This window comes from Papio anubis, chromosome X, assembly GCF_008728515.1.
Source record: "Papio anubis isolate 15944 chromosome X, Panubis1.0, whole genome shotgun sequence".
Lineage (NCBI taxonomy): Eukaryota > Metazoa > Chordata > Mammalia > Primates > Cercopithecidae > Papio > Papio anubis.
Window position 1 is genome coordinate 67,357,154 of NC_044996.1, and position 23,284 is coordinate 67,380,437.

The window sequence follows — 23,284 nt, forward strand, 5'->3', positions numbered from 1 at the left end:
CAATTTGATTTATAAAATAGTCTTCATTCTAGGAAGACCTCATGTCCTGGAATAAGAAAACACAAAATAGGCCAGGTACGGTAGCTCTTGCCTGTAATCCCAGCATTTTGGGAAGATCTTTTGAGGTCAAGAGTTCAAGACCAGCCTAGGTAGCATAGCGAGATTCCATCTCTACAAAAAATGTTCAAAGTTAGCTGGGTGCAATGGCATTCACCTGTAGTCCTAGTTACCAGGAGGCTGAGGCAGGAGGATAACTTGAGCCCAGGAGTTTGAAGTTACAGTGAGCTATTACCATGCCACTGTACTATAGTCTGGGCAACAGTGTGAGATCCTGTGTCAAAAAAAAAAGGAAAGAAAAAGAAAAAGAAAAAAACAACACACATACCTACACACAAAGTAAATTTGAAACTAAAATTACACAAGGTAAATTTAGAAAAAGTACTTAATGTCTTTATGTTCCACATTCCCCATTTGTCAAATTGGGATAATACCACCTACCTTACTTGGCTGTGATAAGAATTAAGTTACATAACATGTATAAAGAAACTAATATGTTGACTAGCATATAGTACAAGCTCAACAAATAACAACTTTTACTATCATTCTACTTTTGAGAAATGAGAAGCAAGTATTTTATTTTTAATTTTAGGTTAAATAAATTCATCAAAAATATATATGAATTAATATTTTAAAGCATACTGTCTCAGTACCTGGGCTTCAAGGTAGCAGATTTTCCTTTTTTTTGAGACAGAGTCTTTCTCTGTCGCCCAGGTTGGAGTGCAGTGGCGCAATCTCGGCTCACTGCAACCTCCACCTCCGGACCGAGTTCAATCAATTCTCCTGCCTCAGCCTCCCAAGAAGTTGGGATTATGAGCATGCACCACCATGCCCAGTTAAGTTCTGTATTTTTAGTAGAGATGGGGTTTCACCATGTTGGCCAGTTTAGTCTCAAACTCCTGACTTCTTGACCTCAAGTGATCCGCCCACCTCAGCCTCCCAAAGTGCTGGGTTACAGGCATAAGCCACCATATCTGGCCCAAGGTAGCAGATTTTCTGACATGCAAATCCATGATATGTCAAAAAGACTGAATTGAGAGATTAACACAAGCAGTCGTGCATACAATAGTGAAATAGTAAAAGTGAATTACAAAGGCAGGATGTGTATGAAAACTGAATCCAATTTAGAAATTCCATCCAGTTGTTCCCAAATCTTAGCTATTATAACAGAGGAGTTACTATGCTTTCAAAATGGATTCAGAACAGGTTAAAAGAAGATTAACTCATGCTACTTTTTAGATTCCCACATATTTACAATGAGATAACATATGGGAAGGCACTATAAGCTATGATAAATCTAATTTTTTTTTATATTGTAGCATTCTGAAAAACATTGTAGTTAATATCTAACAGAAAATAAAAAGTATGTTTCTTCTTTCTATTCCTATTCAATGAACAATTAAAGTGCCAAGATATAATAGTCAAAAGCACTTAATAGAAAGGTGGGAGATTAGGGGTTTGTTTGGGGGGGTATAGAAATGGAGAGATTTAATCTATGCTTTATCTTAAACCCGAGTTTTCCATCAACCTCCTGTTTATCATCACATTCAAGAAAAAAGGGAAAAACATAATTGTAGATATTTTTCCTAGTTAAAACTTCCTAAGTTTAAATTTTGATGAAGTTCAAGAAAATAATACTCAAAATCAATTGGCTGATTTTTACAATCATCGAATATGAAGCCTAAAATACAACAGCATATATAGGTTGTATATACCCACACACGTATGGAAGAAAAAGGGCAGGCATGAGGTTTTCAAGCTTCTTGGAGAATTACTTGTTACTTTAAACAAAATCACTCATGAGAAAAATAAAATGACGCATTTGGTTTATTCTCAAAGGAAAGATCACTATTTCACAGAATAGTAAAACTTGTATGCTATATATTTCACATATTAGTGGTTAAAATTAAACAATTCCAGTCTTTTTCCTAACTTAAGTTTATGTATGATACACACATACATGTACATAGGTACAGACATATATGTGTTTATGTAAATTTTAATCTTGTATAGAGATATTTAGCAAGTATTAAATGCTATCGTTGATAAACTTACGAATCAACATGCAGAACTCTCCGGCCACTTCTTGAACATGCAGCTGCAATGATGGATTCAGGCAAACCTATAAAAGCACACACCTGTATCATTTAGAATGTAGAAATATATATATTTCACATAAAATGTTCAATTCATGCCATTGCTATATAGAATAGTTTAACCAAAGAGACCCATCCTCGCTAGTATTCAGAATTATAAAGTTTTATATTAATTATACTGTAAGATGTTTCTTAAACATATACTACTCATACTGAAAATTTTATTATGTGGAAGAGATTGTGTTTTTTGTTTTTTTGTTTTTTTTGAGATGGAGTCTCACTCTGTCACCAGGCTGGAGTGCAGTGGCGTGATCTCGGCTTACTGCAACCTCCGACTCCCTGGTTCAAGCAATTCTCCTGCCTTAGCCTTCCGAGTAGCTGAGATTACACGCACGCGCCGCACACCCAGCTCATTTTTGTATTTTTAGTAGAGACGAGATTTCACCATGTTAGCCAGGATGGTCTCAGTCTCCTGATCTTGTGATCTACCCACCTCGGCCTCCCAAAGTGCTGGGATTATAGGCGTGAGCCACCGCGCCCGGCCAGAGATATTTTTAAAAAAGCAGTTCTGCTTAATTTGGCAAGAAAAAATAATTTTTAAAAGTACTTACAATATTTTTGTATGTAAATTACGATCAATGAGGAATTGTAAATACTATATAATATTCAGTTAAAAACCATGTTCACACACTAGCTCATCTGAGTCTCCCAACTGCACTGAGAGGTAACCATCTGCATTTGCATTTTAGAGAAGAAAAAGAACCTGGGACACGAATATCTTAACTTTCTGCCCAATGATTAAAACAAAAAAAAAGTTCTAGAGTTGAAATTTAAACGCAGATATAACTCCGAAGCCACAATGCCTCTGAAGAGGAATGGCACACATTTTTTAGCTTAAGAAATATGTCAGCTAGTTTAGAAATTGGCTGCTTATAAGATACATTATTTTGCTTTTGACCAATATAGCAGCATGAAAACAAAACATTACTGCTTTGGAATCAAACTTAATCATACCATAAAGCTGATTATCATAAAAAGACATATATATATTACTTCTACCAGCACCAACAAAAAATTAAAAATTGCCAAAGATAATGATGTTTTACGATTTTAAAAAATCAAGTTTTCTATTTGATAGTTAATACCCTGTAAGTTCCAGACTCTTCAATAACTTTCTGTCATATGATCTACCATGTCGATAGAAGCTAGTATTTTTTTATATTAGTTATAAAAATAAAGCATGCTTTAAAAGTTTAGTGCAATTCTATAGTGCTACTATGAACTCCTTCACCATGATGAAACATCCTGATCTTCTCGTGTTCTTACTTAGTGGAAAAGAAACAGCACCAGTCTTTTGGCAAGGGTTTAAACTACACACTAAGCATCAAGGATTTCAGGAAAAGGGAAAGTCATCTTCTGTATATAAAAAACAATATGCCTATGGAAACAATTGATATAGTCAGTCTCTAGCTAAAAACCATACTAAACACAAACTCCAGCCTGCCTTCACAGAGGACTAGTTTTCCAGTGTTGAACATTTTGTAGGCATATAATGCTTGGTTCAAAAAAAAAAAAAAAAAAGTTCTAACAAATGTACTGAAAATAACCATTAAATATCAATCACTAAAAACAAGTCATCATAAAGTTCCAACCTTAACTTTAGATGTAATTCAAGTAAACAAAATAAGAATATCTGGAGTAGAGGGAAATAGAAGAAAGTTTTAAATAGCTAAATGTAGTTTTTAAGTTAAAACCCTTATTGAAATCTTAAGACCATCTGAACTTTCTGTCACACTTAAAGAAATAACTCTCCTTTTTAGTGAAATGCAGTCATTATGGTACTTTAAAAGCTGATAAGCAGCTTAGTTAAAAGGATAATGGCAAAGAAATACTCAAGAAGCAGAATTAGTATTTTAAAGATTAATGCTCTTATGTGTAATAATGACAGCATTAATAACAATGCCACCAAATATTAGTATAGGGTTTTATCCTTCACACTGTATTTTCACATACATCATCCTATTTATTCATTATAATCCTAGGAGGCAGGCAGTATTATCTATGTGAAGAAATAGGTTAAGAAAGGTTAAATAACTTGCCAAATATCAAGTAATTCCGTAATTCCATATCCCCACTTCAAATTACCTTGTTAATTCACTATCTCCAACTTGGATGCAAATTTGAAAATGAGGATTTAAGGACAATACAGCAACAAAATGAAACAGGCATGATCTCAATCAGACAGACTTAGACTTGAATCTTGGTTTTGCTACTTACCTAGCTGCACAACCTCAGATAAGTCACTTGACTTCTCTGAGCCTTTGTTTCTTCATCTATCAATGAGAATATCGTGATCTACCACATAGGATTCAGTTATGTTTTTAGCAAGGGTACTTGCCCTATGAACACTATCTACTCTTATTATCCTTCAGAACGATATTTCAGAAGCATTATATTTCCATCTAACACTACCCCAAACATACACCTATTTTGACCAGATGCCAACTCCAATGGTGAACGATAATAAAATTACTCGCCTCCATTTGGTCCAAAATAACTGTTACTTGGGGTAGGCAGTTATGCATGTGGTTATTTCCATGGCTGTGATCAACAATGTCAGAAGTCAAATCTCTGCTATTAAAGCAAAGCCAAGAATGGATTTCAATACTGAACATGATCTGAGTCCAAATTACATAAAGCCAAAATGACTATCATTTGTGTTTTTCCTTAATACTTCCATCCAAACATTCCCATAAGTTTGTGAAATTCATAAGCTGTTCTAATGTTAAATGGCAAGGGCCTATTATCTTCATGCTTAGAATGACTAAAATAGCAAACTAATAATACAGTTAACAATGTCTTCTTGGCCAAGATTTCATATTTCTTCTCACCCATTCAATAAACAGAATTTCCAGGAGACAGGAGGCATGTAGTAGGTTCTTTATAGATATTTGCTGAAGAAAAGACAAAAAAAAGAAAATGGGGGAAGGGGACAGGAAGGGAGAGTGAGAACAAACTGTGCTAGGTAGTGAGAAGTTGCCATACATTTTTTTTGCAAGATAATCCCTACCTGTTAGAGCTCAGAGTCTATACAACAAGAATTTAAAGAGATTAAAAAATAGTAAGTTTATTTAAAACTGTCATAGAAACACAATGGAAAGAAACACTCCCTCTGTAGAGGGAGTCATGGAAAGCTCCAAAGAACAGGAGAAATTAGCTGGGTCTTTCAGGGTCTCTAACAACCCTAACTGAGGAGTGCAGAAGACGGAAAAAGGAAAGTGGAAAGGAGCATTCCTGGTTAAGTTAAAGGAAGGGAGAACCAAAAAGTGATGCTTTAAAAAAAAGTGTTTGGATTGGCCTACTTCGCTTAGCATAAAGTTTTCAAGGGTTATCCATGTTGCAGCATGGATCAGTACTTCATTACTTTTCTTTTATAACCAAGTAATATTCCCTTATATGGATATACCACAGTTCTCTATCCATTCTTCTCTCGATGGACATTCAGGTTGTTTTCACATCTTACCCATTGTGAACATTGTTGCAACAAACATGAAGGCAGTCACAGAAGGACAAATGTTGCATGATTCCACCTATATGAGGTATTTAAAATAGGCAAATTTACAGAATAAAAAAGTGAAATGGTGGTTGCCATAGGTTTGGGCGAGAGGGAAATGGGGAGTCGCTAATCAACTAGCATGAAGTATCAGTTATGAAAGAAGAATAATTTCTAAAGAACTGCTCTACGACTTGTACCTGTAGTTAACAACACTGTATTGTACACTTAAAAAATTTGTTAAGAGCACAGATCTCATGTCAAGTCTTCTTATCAACATAAAACAAAATTTTAAAAAATTTCCAAGAGGTTGAAGCCAAATTATAGTATCTGAACTTGAACCTCTAAGGAATAGGGAGTCTTGAAAGGACTTTAGCCAGATCATGCTCAAATCAGGGTTTCAAAACATAAAAATAAAAAATGTAGTCAAAGCAAGGAGATAAACTTGTATAAAACTGGAGCTTTATGCTTCATGGTTTTTAAAAATTATTTAGGGCTGGACACGGTGGCTCACACCTGTAATCCCAGCACTTTGGGAGGATGAGGCGGGCAGATTACTTGAGGTCGGGAGTTTGAGACCAGCCTGACCAACATGGAGAAACCCCGTCTCTACTAAAAATGCAAAATTAGCCAAGCGTGGTGGTGCATGCCTATAATCCCAACTACTCGGGAGGCTGAGGCAGGAGAATGGATGGAACCTGGAAGGCGAAGGTTGCAGTGAGCCGAGATCATGCCATTGCACTCCAGCCTGGGCAACAAGAGAAAAACTCTGTCTCAAAAAAAAAAAAAAAATTATTTAGGAAAAGTTAACATACTTAAAACTTTTTGGTCTTAAAAAAGTGAACAACTACTCAAGTTCACACAATTTGTGAGGCATTTACATGAAACATGTATGTGCTTATTTTGAACTATACAGTCTCTCCCACGAGGAAAAGCCAGACATGAGTTAGATACAGATAACCTAGATTAGGGTCAAATCACACAGCATTCCCCTGGAAACACTCTGTAAAATGTGTGAGCACAAATATACAAGTGCAATGTTTTTCACTGTAAGATGGAGTTAATAATACATCTCATATGGGTGCAGGGAGGAACAGGTACAAAATGATATTAAACACTATACACAGTGGCTCTTGGCATGTCACTGACATTCAATAAATGTTGCTTCTCTTCCCTCCTCTTCCTTCCCCTTCAATAAGATTAGCTATTTGAAGGAAAAAAGCTATCACTTGCTTACCATCTACTTAAGTTATCTTCAAAGATCTAGCAACTTAAAATCATTTTTTAAAAAGTCCAATAACCTTTTCCTCATGTAAATTAAAGAGGTTCATCAAACATTTAATATCATTTAAACATTTCACATCATTAAATATAACTATTACATTCATTAGAGAGGCTGTACCAAAAAACTTCTCTGCCACAGTATTATAAGCAAGCGTGTATAATTCTGATGCAAGACAACAATTTTGGCAAGTCATTTTTATTAAACACAGGTAAATATTAGGTATTAAATTAGCATTTCATAACAGTTGTAGTGGGGGAAACCGAGGTTTCCTCCATCATGCCTTTTACAGTTGCGGTTCCATTACAAAGGTGGCAGCTAGAAAAAAAATTAGAAGCTTATGGATGTTATATCATCATACACTAACATGTATGGTACCAGCTTTCTGCAATTTTCTAAAAACCTGTCTAGATAAAATAGAGATGTTTCATTATCAAATGAAGGAGCTAAGTTAAAATCAGGACCCAAGAATCTCACCTAAAATATTTTACAGGGATAAAACCATTATTCATTCATTTTTCAAAATCTCCCTTTAATCCAAATTCTTAATGTCAAACCTCATCATTTACAACTATAATATTTAGGTTAGTTCCCCATGATATATTCTTAAAATGTATTAGTATCTGGGATTGATTTTTCCTAACACTATGCTTACACAAGATAAACATAAAATAAACTACTTACACCACTCCCAGCATATTGAACAATAAATAACAGATTCCCCTGACAGGACTTTGATGACCTGGTAAAGCCCAAGTACTTTCAGCTCAAATCATATGAAACCATAAATCACTCTTTATTTTACAGAACATTTCAAAATGGATTCCTGCTTTCTACCTTGAAAGTCATTCCATGTGTTATTTATAACCAGTGAAGACCAGAATGGAAAGAAAATTACATAGAACTAGAAATTTTACTGTGACTGCTTTAATAACGAGTAACTTCTTTTTTAGGAAAAACAGAATTGCTGGCAAGCAAAACTTGATTGAGCAATGAATGCAAAGGTGAAACTACATACTTAACTCATGTTGCAGCCACTCAAAAAATAATGACATCACAAAATTAAGCAGAAACTAAATTTCAACCCAGGTTTAAATAAGTTTTGTTGATACCTATCTTAAATTCTATATTAAATATTTACATCTTAAGTCTACTTTTTAGTGGCTACCATAAAAAGGGAAAAATTGGAAATGAAAGTAGCCTAGGGAACTACCACAACATAAAGATAAAAATATCATTTTTAAATTGACAATTATTTTTATTCACTCTGACCTCCCCACAAAATACTAAACATATTAGTAAATGTAATTTAAAATCTCCGAAATTCTTCCTCATGGAAGAAAATGTGTATTTATAGCCATGTAATTTTAGAATTTTTTGAAAAATAGACTACCCACTAAAACATTAACTTGGAAAATTTATTTTAATTTGTAAAACTTCACTATGGTGTGAGCCTTTAGGAATGGCTAATAAAAAGAGTTTCCTGAGGTTTCAATAGCTGTGACCTCAGGAAAGTCACTTAACCTCTGGAATTCAGATTCCTTATAGATATCCTTATTAGATAAAATAAAGGGCTTGGAATAAGTGACCCAAAGGTTTGTTTCAAGTTCTGAAAAGTGAATGTTTATGCTAGGTCAACAACTTGACCTCTATTCTTGAGCAAATGATAAAGTGAAAGATAAAAAGAGGATTCTGTAAAGATGGCAGCAGTTGTTGATTCTCCCCTATAACGCCCATAAAAACAGACAGTACAATCAGGATACCCAAACCAAACTCCCAGGGACAATATCCATAACAAAGCCAGGTGATACAATATCATCATGAACCCAAAATAGAAGTGGGTAGTTACAAGCCACCAATAGCTGTAACACCCACATGGTATTAGAAAGTGTGCAGTCCAGGTGTGGTGGCTCACACCTGTAATCCCAGCACTTTGGGAGGCTGAGGTGGGCAGATGGTCTGAGGTTAGAAGTTCGAGACTAGCCTGGCCAGCATGGTGAAACCCCGTCTCTACTAAAAATACAAAAATTAGCCAGGCATGGTGGCAGGTGCCTGTAATCTCAGCTACTCAGGAGGCTGAGGCAGGAGAATCGCTTGAACCCGGCAGGCAGTGGTTGCAGTGAGCCAAGATCGCGCCACTGCACTCCAGCCTGGGTGACAAGAGTGAGACTTCGTCTCAAAACAAAAAAAGAAAAAGAAAGTGTGCAAAAGGAAATCAAGAGAAGATCAAAAAAATTGTTACAGCCCTGCTATCAGGCACTCACTGGAAGCTTGGCAGGCCATTCTGAGAACAGCAGCAGACTCTGGGAAGGGGTTCTGCAGACTTCACCTTGTGAATGAGGGGACAGTCCTGCACTGAGGAGTAACTGCCGGGAACCTAATCCAAATTCAGCAGAACAGGGAAAATAGAGGCAAAGGAAAAAGAAGGTCTAGACAAAACTAGGGGAGCGTAACAGAGCCAGAGCCGGCAGATTTCAGGCTACATGTTTGATTACTTCCTGAAAACACAGAAGAGAGGTCTACAGCAAAACCGTTTGAATGGTTTTACTGGCCTACCTTTCCTATTGAAAACAAAGGGAGAACTTATTTCACTTAAAAATGAGCAACGCAAAAGGATCTCAGTTGAACCACATTCAATGTACATTAGGACCAAAGGGAATAAGGAAGAAAATAACAACCTGACAGACAATAAAAGAATGTCAGAAAGCCTCACAAATTAGATGAAAAATATAGCCTATGGCATTATGTGCTAAAAGAAATTAACAAAATGGTGGCAGCTCTGAGAGAACAACATGAATCAAAATCAGAAAAACTCAAAAGTAAGGTGACAGGAACATTTGGAAAAAATGGAGTTAACAAATTAAAGACAAAATCATTTCAGATATGAAAACTAAACTAGGAAGAGCACAAGACCAAAGAAACAAAATGGATAGATGCCTTAGAAAACACTGAAGATGCAAAGGAGGGCATGTAATACAAGTGTTAAGCACATGTTAAACAAAACAGCAGTTATGTTTAAAAAGGAGAGCCATTACACTTTTTGATATATGTTGGAATACATACAGATAGAATGATATGATATTTAGGATTTGCTTCAAAATAACAGAGGATTGGATTGTGAAATGAGAGAAACAGTGGAAGATACTGTCAGATACTGTCGACACAAAGAGTTCAACTCTGTAAAATATATATTTGTGGGTTTTTGTTTTTGTTTTTTTTTTGAGACGGAATCTCACTCTGTCGCCCAGGCTGGAGTACAGTGGCGCGATCTCCGCTCACTGCAACCTCTGCCTCCTGGGTTCACACCATTCTCCTGCCTCAGCCTCCCAAGTAGCTGGGACTACAGGTGCCCGCCCCCACACCCAGCAAATTTTTTGTGTTTTTAGTAGAGACAGGGTTTCACCGTGTTAGCCAGGATGGTCTGGGTCTCCCAACCTGGTGATCCGACCACCTCGGCCTCTCACAGTGCTGGGATTACAGGCGTGAGCCACCGTGCCTGGCCAACTCTGTAAAATATTTGAAGAGATTTATTCTGAGCCAAATATGAGTGACCACGGCCCATGACACAGACCTCAGGAGGTCCTGAGAACACGTGCCCAAGGTGGTTGGGGCACAGCTTGGTTTTATATATTTTAGGGAGGCATGAGACATCAATCAAATACATTTAAGAAATACATCGGTTTGGTTCAGAAAGGCGAGACAACACAAAGTTGGTGGGGGCACAGAGGAAGGTGCTTCCAGGCTATAGGTAAATTTAAACACTTTCTGGCAGACAATTGGTTGAGTTTATCTCAAGACCTGGGGTTCATGGAAAGGAATGCTCAGGTTAAAATAAAGGATTGTAGGGACCAAGTTTTATTGTGCAGAGGAATCTCTCAGGTAGCAGACCTCAGAGACAGAGCAGGTTGTAAAATGTTTCTTATTGGACCTAAAAAGGTGCCTGGCTCTTAGCTGATTACCTCCTGGATCTGGAAAGAAAGGAAGCAAATAAAGGGGAAAGGGGATTCTCTATAGAATATGGATTTTTCCCACAAGAGACTTTGCAGGGCAATTTCAAGGTATGACAAGGAAATATATTTTGGGGTTAAATATTTTTCCCTTGTCTCATAATGTTACGCCAAAGTCAGATGGAAAAATAAGTCACGATATATAGGTTCAAATAAAACTTATCTGATGAGAATTTATGGTTTGTAGGGCAGGACTCCCGAGATCCCTTAGGTAGGAATTTGGGCAAGATAAAAAATCAGAGCTTAGTCCTCATTACAGAGAAAACAAGACGGGCCATGAGTTGACAACTGTTGAAACTAGGAGACTAGTAGGTGGAGGGTTACTTTATTCTACTTTTTTGTGTTTGAAATTTTCCATGGTAAAATGTTTAAAAATGGATGTAATACCCTGTTTTTTATCTAAATGGAGAAAACTACATCAATTCAAAATCTCTTAAAGTTTTGTTAAATAAATGTAAATGTTTGCTGAAGACCTTAACCTTGCCAGGAAATAGTCTCTACTACAACTAATTGTTACTTAATTTTCTCTTTTTTTTTTATTTTTTATTTTTTGAGACAGAGTTTTACTCTTGTCACCCAGGGTGGGGTACAATGGCACGGTCTCAGCTCACTGCAACCTCCAGCTCCCGGGTTCAAGTGATTCTCCTGCCTCAGCCTCCCAAGTACCTGGGATTACAGGCACCTGCCACTACACCTGGATAATTTTTGTATTTTTAGTACAGATAGGGTTTTACCAAGTGGGCCAGGCTGGTCTTCAACTCCTGACCTCAGGTGATCCACTTGCCTCGGCCTCCCAAAGTCCTGGAATTACAGGTGTGAGCCACCGTGCCTGGCCTAATTTTTACTTAATTTTCTTAACACAAATATTTCTATTGTAATTTAAGTGACCAAAATGATCTTTTCACAGCAAAGTATAACCCAGCCCAGTGCTCTTCAAACTTAACATAATATTTAATTAGTGACAAGGAAAATAGCTTCTGTGTTCAGAACATATTTTACTAATGTACCACAGAAGAAACATGATCTTTACTGCATTACTCATAAAGCTATGAGTCTAAAATAGATGATGAAAGAGAATGAGTACTTATTTCAAGAATGTTATAAAAATCATACCAAAAAAACTTCCCCTTTATATAAAATCCTATCATGAAAATCATTTTACAAAAAATAGAGATAAAAACTTTTCAGCTTTATAAACTACTTTTTATAATGAGCAGGCCCTTGGACCAAAAAAGGTACTACCATATCCATCCTGTCAATTAAGATGCGTGGTGTATCCATTGTAAGCACTGACAGTTGTTGAAGACTGTAGGAAACAAAAGAATAGTCAACCAAATGAAAAAAAGCTCCATAAACAGGACAATGAGTCCCATATTTAATCTTGAAAATTAAATTTGCAAGCAAAGAACACTAAAAAAGACATAAAATGGCAAACCCCAGCACATGCACAAATATTTCAGTGGGAAATTATGTACCTTGGGATTGTGAAAGGAAAACAAATCTCCCCAAAATCACTAAGCCAAAAGGAAAAGGCAAATTGGGAACTGTGTTGGGCAAACCAGTCTCCCATTCTATTCCTAAATAAGATCGCTACGAAGGTTTTTTAAAAAGCTACATACCTCCCTCACAATTTGCCAATAAGGAAATTCCTTGTGGACAACCAAAGGACAGGCAGAACTCAAAGTCATTCCTCTGTTCCCATGAGATAAATGCGTATCTGATGGCTTCCTTTGCCCTACTGTTTCACTACAGACTAAGGCATAAGTAACTCTTCCTCATTTGTCTCTTATCTACCTATGACCCAGAAGCCTCCTCCCCACTTCGAGTTGTCTGGCCTTTCCTGATGGAACCAATGAATTATACATCTTACATATATTGATTAATGTTTCATGTCTCCCTAAAATGTGTAAAATCAAGCTGTGCTCCTACCGTCTGGGGCAAGTCATCAGGACCTGAGGCTGTGCCACAGGCACATCCTTAACCTTGGCAAAATAAACTTTCTAAATTAACTGAGATCTTTACAGGATCAATGAAGAATTCCTACAGAAGCAAATCATGTCTTAAAATGTAACTGTAATCTCTGATCCCATTTCTGGCCATTGCTTTAGTGGTGGATTCTCTCTTTGGTTTTAAGGGATAAACACAACCAGGTCATTCTGTTCACCTTCATCAAAAGAAGGTTTGCAAGCTGACACAGATGTCATGATGCTGTTAATAATAAGAAGCTGACATCATGAGGCTACTGTTGGAATCAGGATTTTAGTGTCAACAATGGTAACTCTCCAAAATAAAATAACTGCCAACCACAAACCCAGGGCAAAACAATCTAATCTTGATACTATGAGCTATTTTTTCAACTGAAAGATTCTAGCAATCTAATACCTTAATACTAATTAAGTATTAATCTAATACTGTAATCTTAATCTAATACCTCAACCTTAGTCAGAAAAACTTCGGTCTTAACTGTTTCACCTACGTCAAACTTAGCTAAGCCTCAGGCTTCACATTTGTAAAATGCAGATGATATACTATCTACCGCAGGGTTACTGTGAAAATGAGACAGTGCATTGCAGGGGCTTATCAAAGTGCTTGGCATATAACAAATGTTAGACAATATTTTTCATGTGTTTGACAGTGTGTTGTAGGTACTAGAAATAATTTTCTAATTATCATTGATTTTGCTTACATAGAGGAAACCAAAGTAACACAGGTGCAGAAAATAAGGATTTGAACTCACAGCTCAGCATCTTCTTAATATGCCTGATACCCATGTATAAAACTTTATTTTCTCTATAGCTTGTGTAAATTTTCTCATGATGATTTTAAATCTACGTATAAAAGACTAGTTTAACAAATGTGCAAAGCCAGATCACAGAAACATGATTCATAACATTTCAAAGCAATATAAAATGATTAAAACTGCCATTAACTAATAGCCATAATAACTCAATGAGAACACTGGCCTGGACCAAAAAAAAAAGACAGGTAAGAATACTCAAAAGAAGGAGTAGAAGTTAGTGATAGGGACAGGAGGCAGGGAAATTCTAGGCAGAAAAGGGCAAGTCCCTGAGAAAACCCCACCCTCAAGCCTGAAACCATGGCACTAAGTGAGAACTTATATCCCTGTTTTCCCGTGCAAATGTTGCCTTTTCCAAAACTACTCATGGTCCACACCACACTCCATCCTGTGTACATAAAAACCCCAGGCTCAGCCAGCAGAGAGAGGAGAAGCAGTTGGACACTGCAGACTACAGTCGGACACTGGAGAGAAGTGGCTCGACTTCAGAGGGGCACCTTGACAGCGTAACTTCAAAGAAGAATCCAGCCAGACAGCTGAAATTCAGGGGAAGATTACCTTCCTGCCCCATCCCCTTTTCAGCTCCCCTTCCTACTGAGGGCCATCTCCATCAGCAATACAATTCCCTACATTTACCATCCTTCAATTCATTCATGCAACCTCATTTCTCCTGGATGCCAAACAAGAGCTCTGGAACCACGAGTGTGGACACAAAAAGGCTGTCACACTTGCCCTTTGCCTTCACTGGTAGAAGGCAGCCGATTAACGCAAAAAGGCAGAGGCCCCCCTGAGTTCTTAACCCTTAAGTCGTCTGCTCACAGCAGAGCTAAAAGAGCACTATAACATTCCCTCCGGAGCTTCAGGGGGGCAGACACCAACCCCCGAGATGCTACCATGGGGCCAGCACAGAGCTGTCTCCTGCCAGTGTTCAAAAGCACTTGCCCTGGCTCCTGCACCCACTCAACTGCATATCTCCTCTTGTGAGGGGTGAAACGCAGCAGGTCGGAGTGAGTGCAGTTCACTCCTCCTGGCGCCAGAGCAGCAGGCCGACTCCAGCACTCATGTACTCCAGTTCCTGCCTTGTTCACTAGCTTGCTCCCTCCTATGAAGAGCTGAAAGCAGTGGGCTGAGTAAACAGGGTGCCCCCTTTGCAAGTCCCGCAAAGGGGGTCAGGAAAATATCCTGCTTCACCAGTACTTTTTAAAATGTGATAAAAACCAAATCAGTCAAGTAATACGTTACCTACTTCAGCTCTTGATAAAATCCAGTATGAGATGAAACACTTACATTAAGCACCATACTGGCCAAGCTGCCTCTGGCCTCTTCTCCTGTCTATTTGCAAACTGTTTTTTTCCAAAAACACCCTCAATATAACATGCTAGCTCTCATAATCATGCTCTAAAAAAGCAGTACCTGTGGTAAATTATCATCTCTTTTTACACCAAACCTTAAATGAAATTATTAGAAAAGCAAAAACAAAACATCAACCTTTCAGTGTATCCCTATTTTGCTGGCCACAACTAAACGCCCCCAAAATGTTTCCAATGAGCACCAACAGTGATTTTTAGTCTATTTTACTTTGAAATATATTTACATACAGAACAGGCACAGACTAACTTTTTAGTTAAAGAATGCACTGAAACTGAATAGCAGATGATTTAGCATGAGTTAACAGGTCAATTATATGGAATTATAATTGTTTCTGTGCATTGGGATTTTATGTTAAACACAAGAATGTAATGGTGAGCTGCCATATTTGAATTTAATTGCTGTAGCCTGTTATCCAAAACATCATGAAAACACTGGAGAAAATGAGAAAAATGACATGAGGCATGGGAGATGAAAATGATGCTGCAGAGGAAACTGGTAACAGATGTGGCTCTCTCTGACGTATTGGCTCAAATTCATGATTTACAGAGAAGGGTAAGCATCTCCCAGAGAGTCTTCTCCGGAGTTAGATAACTCTTTACTTTTCTAGGTATTGGAAGCAAACAAAAACATACTTTTCCATCAACAAATGCCTGAAGAAGTGCAAAGCATTTTTCGGAACAGCAAAATCTGCAGGCTATCTTTCGCTCCTATAGCATCTCTTACATTGACAAGGGAGTGTTTCATAGTATACCTCAAATAAGACCAATGCTAAATCTGTTCCAAAAACTATGAGGAAAACCAATGATAAATAATGCAAGCTAGTGAACAAAAGAGAAGACAAAACAGAAAGAAAAAAAGAAAACCTGTAAGCCACTAGGTAAGAAATCTGATAGAAATAGTGATAATAGACACATAAAGGTCTTTCCCACCAAGCAGCCAATGAGAAGACGAGAAACATAAATCAGACACTCAATCCTTCCACCATTCTTCACGAAAATCGTGACCCCTTCCTGGAAAGCATTCACGAAATAACAGTAGTAGTAAAAGCACCTCGGTATGGCATTACAACCATACAAGTCAACTGAATTTTATGAGCACCTACTAAGCTTTTTTATAGGAATTATTTCATTGAATCCTCAACACAGTCTTGTGAAGTTTATCCTATAGATAAGAAAATTGAAACACAAAGAGAATAAGGAAAATGTCTAAGATGACACAAGTGGAATAGCTGAACTCAAACCCAGAGTGTCTGATTCCAGAGCCACATTGTCAATCGCTACACTATACTGCTCAAATGAGATACACGCATGTCAAAGTGAAAAAATATATATATGTAATGTATGGCATTTGTAAAACTAAACAACTTTTGAAATACCATTTCACTCCTACTCATTATGTCATTCAGCTGATCAATATACTCTAGGCTTTAAATGTTTTGACCCTGCCCTCTCCAAAAACGTGTGTGTGTGTGTGTGTGTGTGTGCGTGCACGTGTGTATATACATATATATGTTATATATATATAAAACATGCATTACATAGATGTTATATGTTATATATATGTTATATATATTAAAAAAAACAACATTCATCCTTACTACATGCATTATGATATAGTCTACCTCATTTTTATAATGCTGGAATTCACTCCACGATCCACAAATAGGTGGCATTTTACAATTTTTAAAAATCCACTGTAGACAATAGATGTGAAGATTTCGGAAATACACAGGGAGGATTATGGACATCCTGTGATTTGAGAACCACATCCAGGCATCCTGGGAGAAGATTAGGTTAGATATATAGGAAATCACTTGTGTTGAGGCTGGCACAAACAGATATTTGGTAAATATCAGTTTTCACAACACCTCCTACAATATTACTATCCTCCAAAGCTTAGAGAAGTGATGCTATTCCAACATCATCATAAGTCAATGAGCTGCCAGTCAAGGTTAACTACCTTAATGTTTAAATTCACCAACATCAAGGAATGGGACTGTGCTACTTACATGACCTTTTCTGAAAAAAGCAGCCTATCATTTTTAAGAAAATGCCTTTTCTAATCAGTTATTGTATTTTATTAGGCCGTTCCTATGTTGCCATAAAGGAATGTCTGAAACTGGGTAATTTATAAAGAAAAGAGGTTTAATTGGCTCAGGGTTCTGCAGGCTGTACAAGCATGGTACTGGCATCTGCTCGGCTTCTGGGGAGGCCTGAGGGAGCTTTTAGTCATAGCAGAAGGCAAAGGAGAAGCAGACATCTCCCTTGGTGACAGGCAAGACAAGCGAGAGTGTGGGGAGATGCCACACACTTTTTTTTTTTTTTTTTTTGAGACGCAGTCTCGCTCTGTCGCCCAGGCTGGAGTATAGTGGCCGGATCTCAGCTCACTGCAAGCTCCGCCTCCCCGGGTTCACGCCATTCTCCTGCCTCAGCCTCCCGAGTAGCTGGGACTACAGGCGCCCGCCACATCGCCCGGCTAGTTTTTTGTATTTTTTTTTTAGTAGAGACGGGGTTTCACCGTGTTAGCCAGGATGGTCTCGATCTCCTGACCTCGTGATCCACCCGTCTCGGCCTCCCAAAGTGCTGGGATTACAGGCTTGAGCCACCGCGCCCGGCCCTCCACACACTTTTAAACAACCAGTCGACCAGGCACAGTGGCTCCCATATGTAATCCCAGCAATTTGGGCCACCAAGGCAGGTAAATTGTTTGAGTTCAGAAGTGCAAAACCAGCCTGGGCAACATAGGGAGACCCCATCTCTACAAAAATAAAAAAAAAAATTAGCCAGGCATGGTGGTGCATGTCTGTGATCTCAGCTACTTGGGAGTCTGAGGTGGGAGGATTGCTTGGGCCCAGGAGGTTAAGGCTGCAGTGGGCCATGATTGTGCCACTGCACTCCACCAGGGTGACAGAGCAAGACCCTGTATCAAAAAAAAAAAAAAAAAAAAAAAAAAAAATTTAAATAAACCACCAGATCCTGCAAGAATGAACTCACTGTTACAAGAACAGCACCAAGCCATAAGGGATCTGCTCCCACGACCCAAACACCTCCCACCAGGCCCCACCTCCAACAATAAGGATAACATTTCGACATGAGATTTGGGCAGGACAAATATCCAAACCATATCAGCCATTTTTATAGGAAAATTTCTGAAGTATATTAAACACTGACCTTCCTTCTTAAAAAGACTACACAGAACACAATTTAGCCTTTTCTCAAGGACATGGTGTTATAAATAGAAATATACAATGGTAATTTTAGAGCTGGTAGATCCCTACCTTGAAGATCAACTATTGAAATCTCACTTTACAGATGAACTAAATGATGTCGCAAGAAATTCTGTAATTTTCCCAAAAATCACACAATAGAATGGTCATGTGATTACCATATACCATGCTGCCACATCTACTACTGTATGGTGCTAAACACTATCTAGCAAGATAATCAGGATTTAGGGGCAGTAGTCCTTATAATTTCCCTCGTGTTTATCTTTGTTATCCCTTCTCTTTCTCCATAATCTTTAGCAATAACACTTTTTTTTTTTTTTTTTTTTGAGACAGGGGCTTGCTCTGTTGCCCAAGCTAAAGTGCAGTGACACAACTATAGCTCACTGAAGCCTCAAACTCCCAGGTTCAGGCAATCCTCCCACCTCAGCCTTCCAAGTAGCTGGGACTACAGGCATGTGTCACCATACCCAACTAATTTTTGTATTTTTTTGCAGAGATACAGTTTTGCTGTGTTGCCCATTTCAGCTACTTGGGAGGCTGAGGTCTCTAACTCCTGAGCAAGCAATCAACCTACCTCGGCTTCCCCAAGTGCTGGGATTACAGTTGTGAGCCACTGCACCTGGCCAATGAACCTTTATTCTTTTTTGTTTTTTGTTTTTTGTTTTGAGACAGTCTCACTCTGTTTCCCTGACTAGAGTGCAGTGGCACCATCGAAGCTCACTGCAACCTCTGCCTTCCAGGATCAAGGGATGCCTGCGCCTTAGCCTATGGAGTAAGGGGGACTATACGCCCACGCCACCATGCTTGGCTAACAATAAAACTTTTAAATCAAAAGAATCTATGTGTTTATCCTATTCAGGAGAAAAATTAAGCTAACATACTCTGCAGCCCATCTTAGGGGAAGAACTCCAAAAGATGTGAGCAGTGTGCTTTTAAAAAGGGAAAAAAAATGCAGGCTGAATCTCTGTATGGTCTTCAAAAAGAAAGAAGGATGCAATGAAAAGCCTACATTGTCTTAAGAACAGCTTTGGGGATATGACTGTTAGGAAGCCCAAAAAGTTCCTCAGAACAGGCAATGCAGTAAACTTCACAAGGGAAGGGACTAGGTTCTCAATAAACGTGGGTTGAATGACCTGAAAAATGAATATCTGTCACTACACTAAATGTTATCGGGGCTTTGTGATGTTTAATGTTAAGTTTGCATTTTACGTGTTTTTCTCTTCCCTTTCCTATACAGATATAAACTGTCATTTATATGCCTAAGAGCACCCCCCCACCAAACATAGTCTTTTCAGAAGTTGATAACATTCCTTGTATCTTCTAAGGGGGTGGTTCTAATATGCTGAACTTGCTAGAATTATTTTTAAAATGAGGATGAATATGTTCTAAGTGATGATCTCAGGGATTCCCCTATGTATGAAGCATTTCAATACTATCATATAGGTCTTATAACTTCCATCTTGACTGCTCTTCTGTTGAGCTCTTGGCTCTGCTGTGCTGCAGATTACACAGGCTGCCAGATAAGTCACCTCCAGTGAGATGTTATGTTACTGGGACTATTTTTAACCTGAAACCAATGGTACTTGTCTATAATCCACAAAACTGTCATTTAAATGGCTTTTTAAATGGCAAAATATCCTGAAAAATGACAATTCTGTGCCCAAGCTGAGGAGGAGCACTTTCTAGACCCTTACCACATATATCTATTTTTATCCTCTCCCTTGAGACTCCAGTTGACCCTCCTTCTTTATTCCATTTTCTTCTATTTTTTCCACAATTCACTTTATCTTACTCTTCTGTCTTTGGGTGTTCAAGAGATATTTACTGTATTTTCTAATCAGAAGGAAATGGGCTTAACTAAGAAAATACAAAGTTTATTTTTCCCATAATCTCCTGAAAATATGATCTTAAGGAAAAATTTCCATCTTGAATTACAGAAAATGAGAATGCAAGTTAATCAAGGTCAAAGGGATTATAAAATATTATCTTCACATGATTATACTTGATGAAGCAATTGTCCCTTTAGGACATTTTACCTAGGACTAAATATGCTAAAAAGCATATCTAATAGCCTATTTCTTCATGTTTCTGATGCATGCATTATTGCTTCTACTTTTGTTAATACAACTGAATCTATGAAACACTGCTTTTTCTATGTTTTACACAATGTAATACATTTAATAAAGCAAACATTTTAAAGGCGACTTTCAGCAAACTATTTCACAAGAGAAATATTCCAAGCGCGCTAAAAAATAAATTAAATAATGATTAGAATTGTTGGAATCATTTATTTGGGAAATGACTCTTTTATTTAATTTTTACACTTTTGATTTGTTGGAATCGTTTATTTGGGGAATGACTCTTTTATTCAATTTTTACACTTTTGATGTACCTAAAAACAAAATTACATATCATAAATTTAAGCAATGTGCTTGATAAAACCTAGAATGTGTCACCAATAAACAATATGAAAAATTTCAGTTTTAAGATTAACTTCAAATAAGTTCTTCCCAAACACTGAAAAATAATATTGCACTCACTGGGATAAATATAATATGAGTGTTTTTCCAAATATAAGCAATGTCACCTGATGCAATTCTCTGGCTCACTCACTATAACTTCCTACCTCTACCAAAACAAACTCCATCAGGATGGATGTATTCCAAATCTGAACTGTACAGAAGGCAAAATATTTATGAAAAGCATTAGCATCATTCATAAGAATTACCATTCATCAATTAAAATTTGAACCCAGACCTGAAAGAAAAATTGTTGATTAAAAAAATTGTTAAAAACACCTCAAGTTCCTACATAACAAAAAAAGCAAGATTATAAATCTCAAGTATGGTATAACAACTATTCCAAAATGGATGTTGTTCTCAGTTTTAGTATAGACTGGAAAGAACCAATGAATAGTTCATTGGCTCTTTCCAGCTCTCATCCAACATCTGTTCATAGCAACTACAACCAGGTTATTTGTAGCCATGCTGTTATTTTCAGGCTACGAATAAACAGGTCCGTGCTGTTCTGAGAACTATTACCCAGGCATTTTTTGTTAGACAACATAAACCCCATCTAGTTTACCTTCCCTATATTCAAAAACAAGGAAACTGAGGCTCAGAGAGATGTAGTGCCTGCGCCCCGCCCCCCGCCCCCCGCCCCAATTCAAGCAATTCACACTAGCACTAAGCAAGGCCTAAAACCAGGTTTTCTCAATTGTTTCTACGAATATGGGTCAACTCTGAGGATCAGAACCACGGATTGTTTTTCTGGGATGGAAGGGGCCTTTGGAAATGTACAAGCTGTGTGATCCTGAGCAAATTACAACCTTTCCAAGTCCCCTTTTCCTCTTCTACAAAATGCAGAGAGTACCTACTACTCTAACAAGCTTGTGAGGATTATGTCCGGCTTGTAAAGTGCTTAGCACAGTGATTAGGAAATTTTAAGCATTCGAAAACAGGTAGCTATTATTTTTACTCCCATCCTGAAAACATGGCTGCTCCTCATCATGGCTGTTTGAGAAGACAACGAACTGAATTCATTAACACAATGGACAGGGTCCCATCCACCAGAGCTTCTCTGGCCTACCACATTCTACAAACAGTAGAAAACCCCATCAACCTATTTCATCCCACCTAAAATGATCATCCCTTACACTATTTTTAAAAAAAAAATGAAATTGCTGCCACATGTCTTCTGCTACGTGTTGTACACTGCATATGTCAAACAGAAATTGCAGAGGAGTTTCTGGTTCCACCCAAAACATGAAGAACAAACGACGGGAAAATAATTAGATAAGGTCACACACCTGAACTGGAACTCAGGACCTTATTCTCAGCACATTCAGTTAGGGCGGTAGAAATGCTTTAAGCACCATAAAGCAGGAATAATGGCTACCTCAACAAAATACAATTCCCTAGGTTTCTCAACAAAATAGAATCCGTTTGCTTTCGCTAATAAATCCATACGCACATGGGCAATAATTGAGCATCTTTCTTGTAAAACTGAGGATTAAGCTGTGCCTGAGCTGCGATGTACCCTAGGATCATACAAATCTATGAAAAAGTCCTATGAAATGGCGAGACAAAATGATGGGGAATATCACCTTGAAATCAATAAGGAAGGAATCATAATGTCTTGCCAAAGTCGTCTCCGTTGATAAAATCCCGACCCTCCATTTCATGACACTGCATATCCACTTCCCTCTAAGGAAATTAACAGGAATCACCGCAGCAACCAACCTCAGCAATCAGCATCGACCAGATCAACCCCTACTCAAATGGCGATAAGCACTGCGGGTCCAAGCCCCTCCCTGTAACTGCCAATTCCCGCGCTGACTCCGGACTACCTCACTTCCTTTCCGTTCTCCCTCCCACCCTCGACCCACGATGTTTGTCCCAAAACTCGCCACTGACAGAAAAAATAGAAACAAGACAGTCTTCCTAAACTTTGTCCAGGAAGTACCAGGTTACACATACCAGTCCCTATTACGATCACATCAAACTCCGAAGGGAGAGTATCCGCCATCTTGACGGGAAACGCGTCATGTGACTATTACTTGTGGAAATGAGATCAAGTTAGGCATTCCCTCAGTGGAAGGCGGAAAGGAAAACAATGCATTCTGGGTGGTGTAGTTCTTGGGTGGAAGGTCCTGGCAGGCGACTACAGTATTATATTTAAAATGTTTACACGTAAATTAAAAGCTCGACTGATTTTCCAGGCTGAGTGCTGTAGCTCATTTAGCCTGGAGGGTTGAAGTAGGAAAGAAATGTAGATTGTTATTCCGTTAGCTAGGATGAATGTGGGAGACTTGGATACCCCTTGACAATACTGAAGCAAGAATTGTTAGGAGACACGGAGAGCGGAGTGAAATTGAAAGGGGTTTGCTCTGTGAA

The 23,284-nt window shown here is 38.0% G+C and overlaps 1 protein-coding gene across 8 annotated transcripts in view; it reads right to left on the minus strand.

Moving 5' to 3' along the window:
- Positions 1–22,978, minus strand: part of CHM (CHM Rab escort protein) — a 193,641-nt gene extending 170,663 nt beyond the window's left edge. For 2 of the 8 annotated variants that reach the window (XM_031660757.1, XM_021932890.2), the window contains exons 1-2: positions 22,631–22,741; positions 2,113–2,179 (exon numbers count right to left, since the gene is read on the minus strand). Coding sequence is in view for 2 of the 8 variants with exons in the window: in XM_017953980.3 (XP_017809469.1) it covers positions 2,113–2,179; positions 22,868–22,916 (116 nt within the window). In the remaining 6 variants the exon portion in view is untranslated. Of the gene's footprint in view, positions 1–2,112; positions 2,180–22,494; positions 22,742–22,867 lie in introns of those variants that run through there. The other 6 variants (XM_031660756.1, XM_021932892.2, XM_017953980.3 and 3 more) reach the window with 5 other exon arrangements.
- Positions 22,979–23,284: the final 306 nt, after the last annotated feature.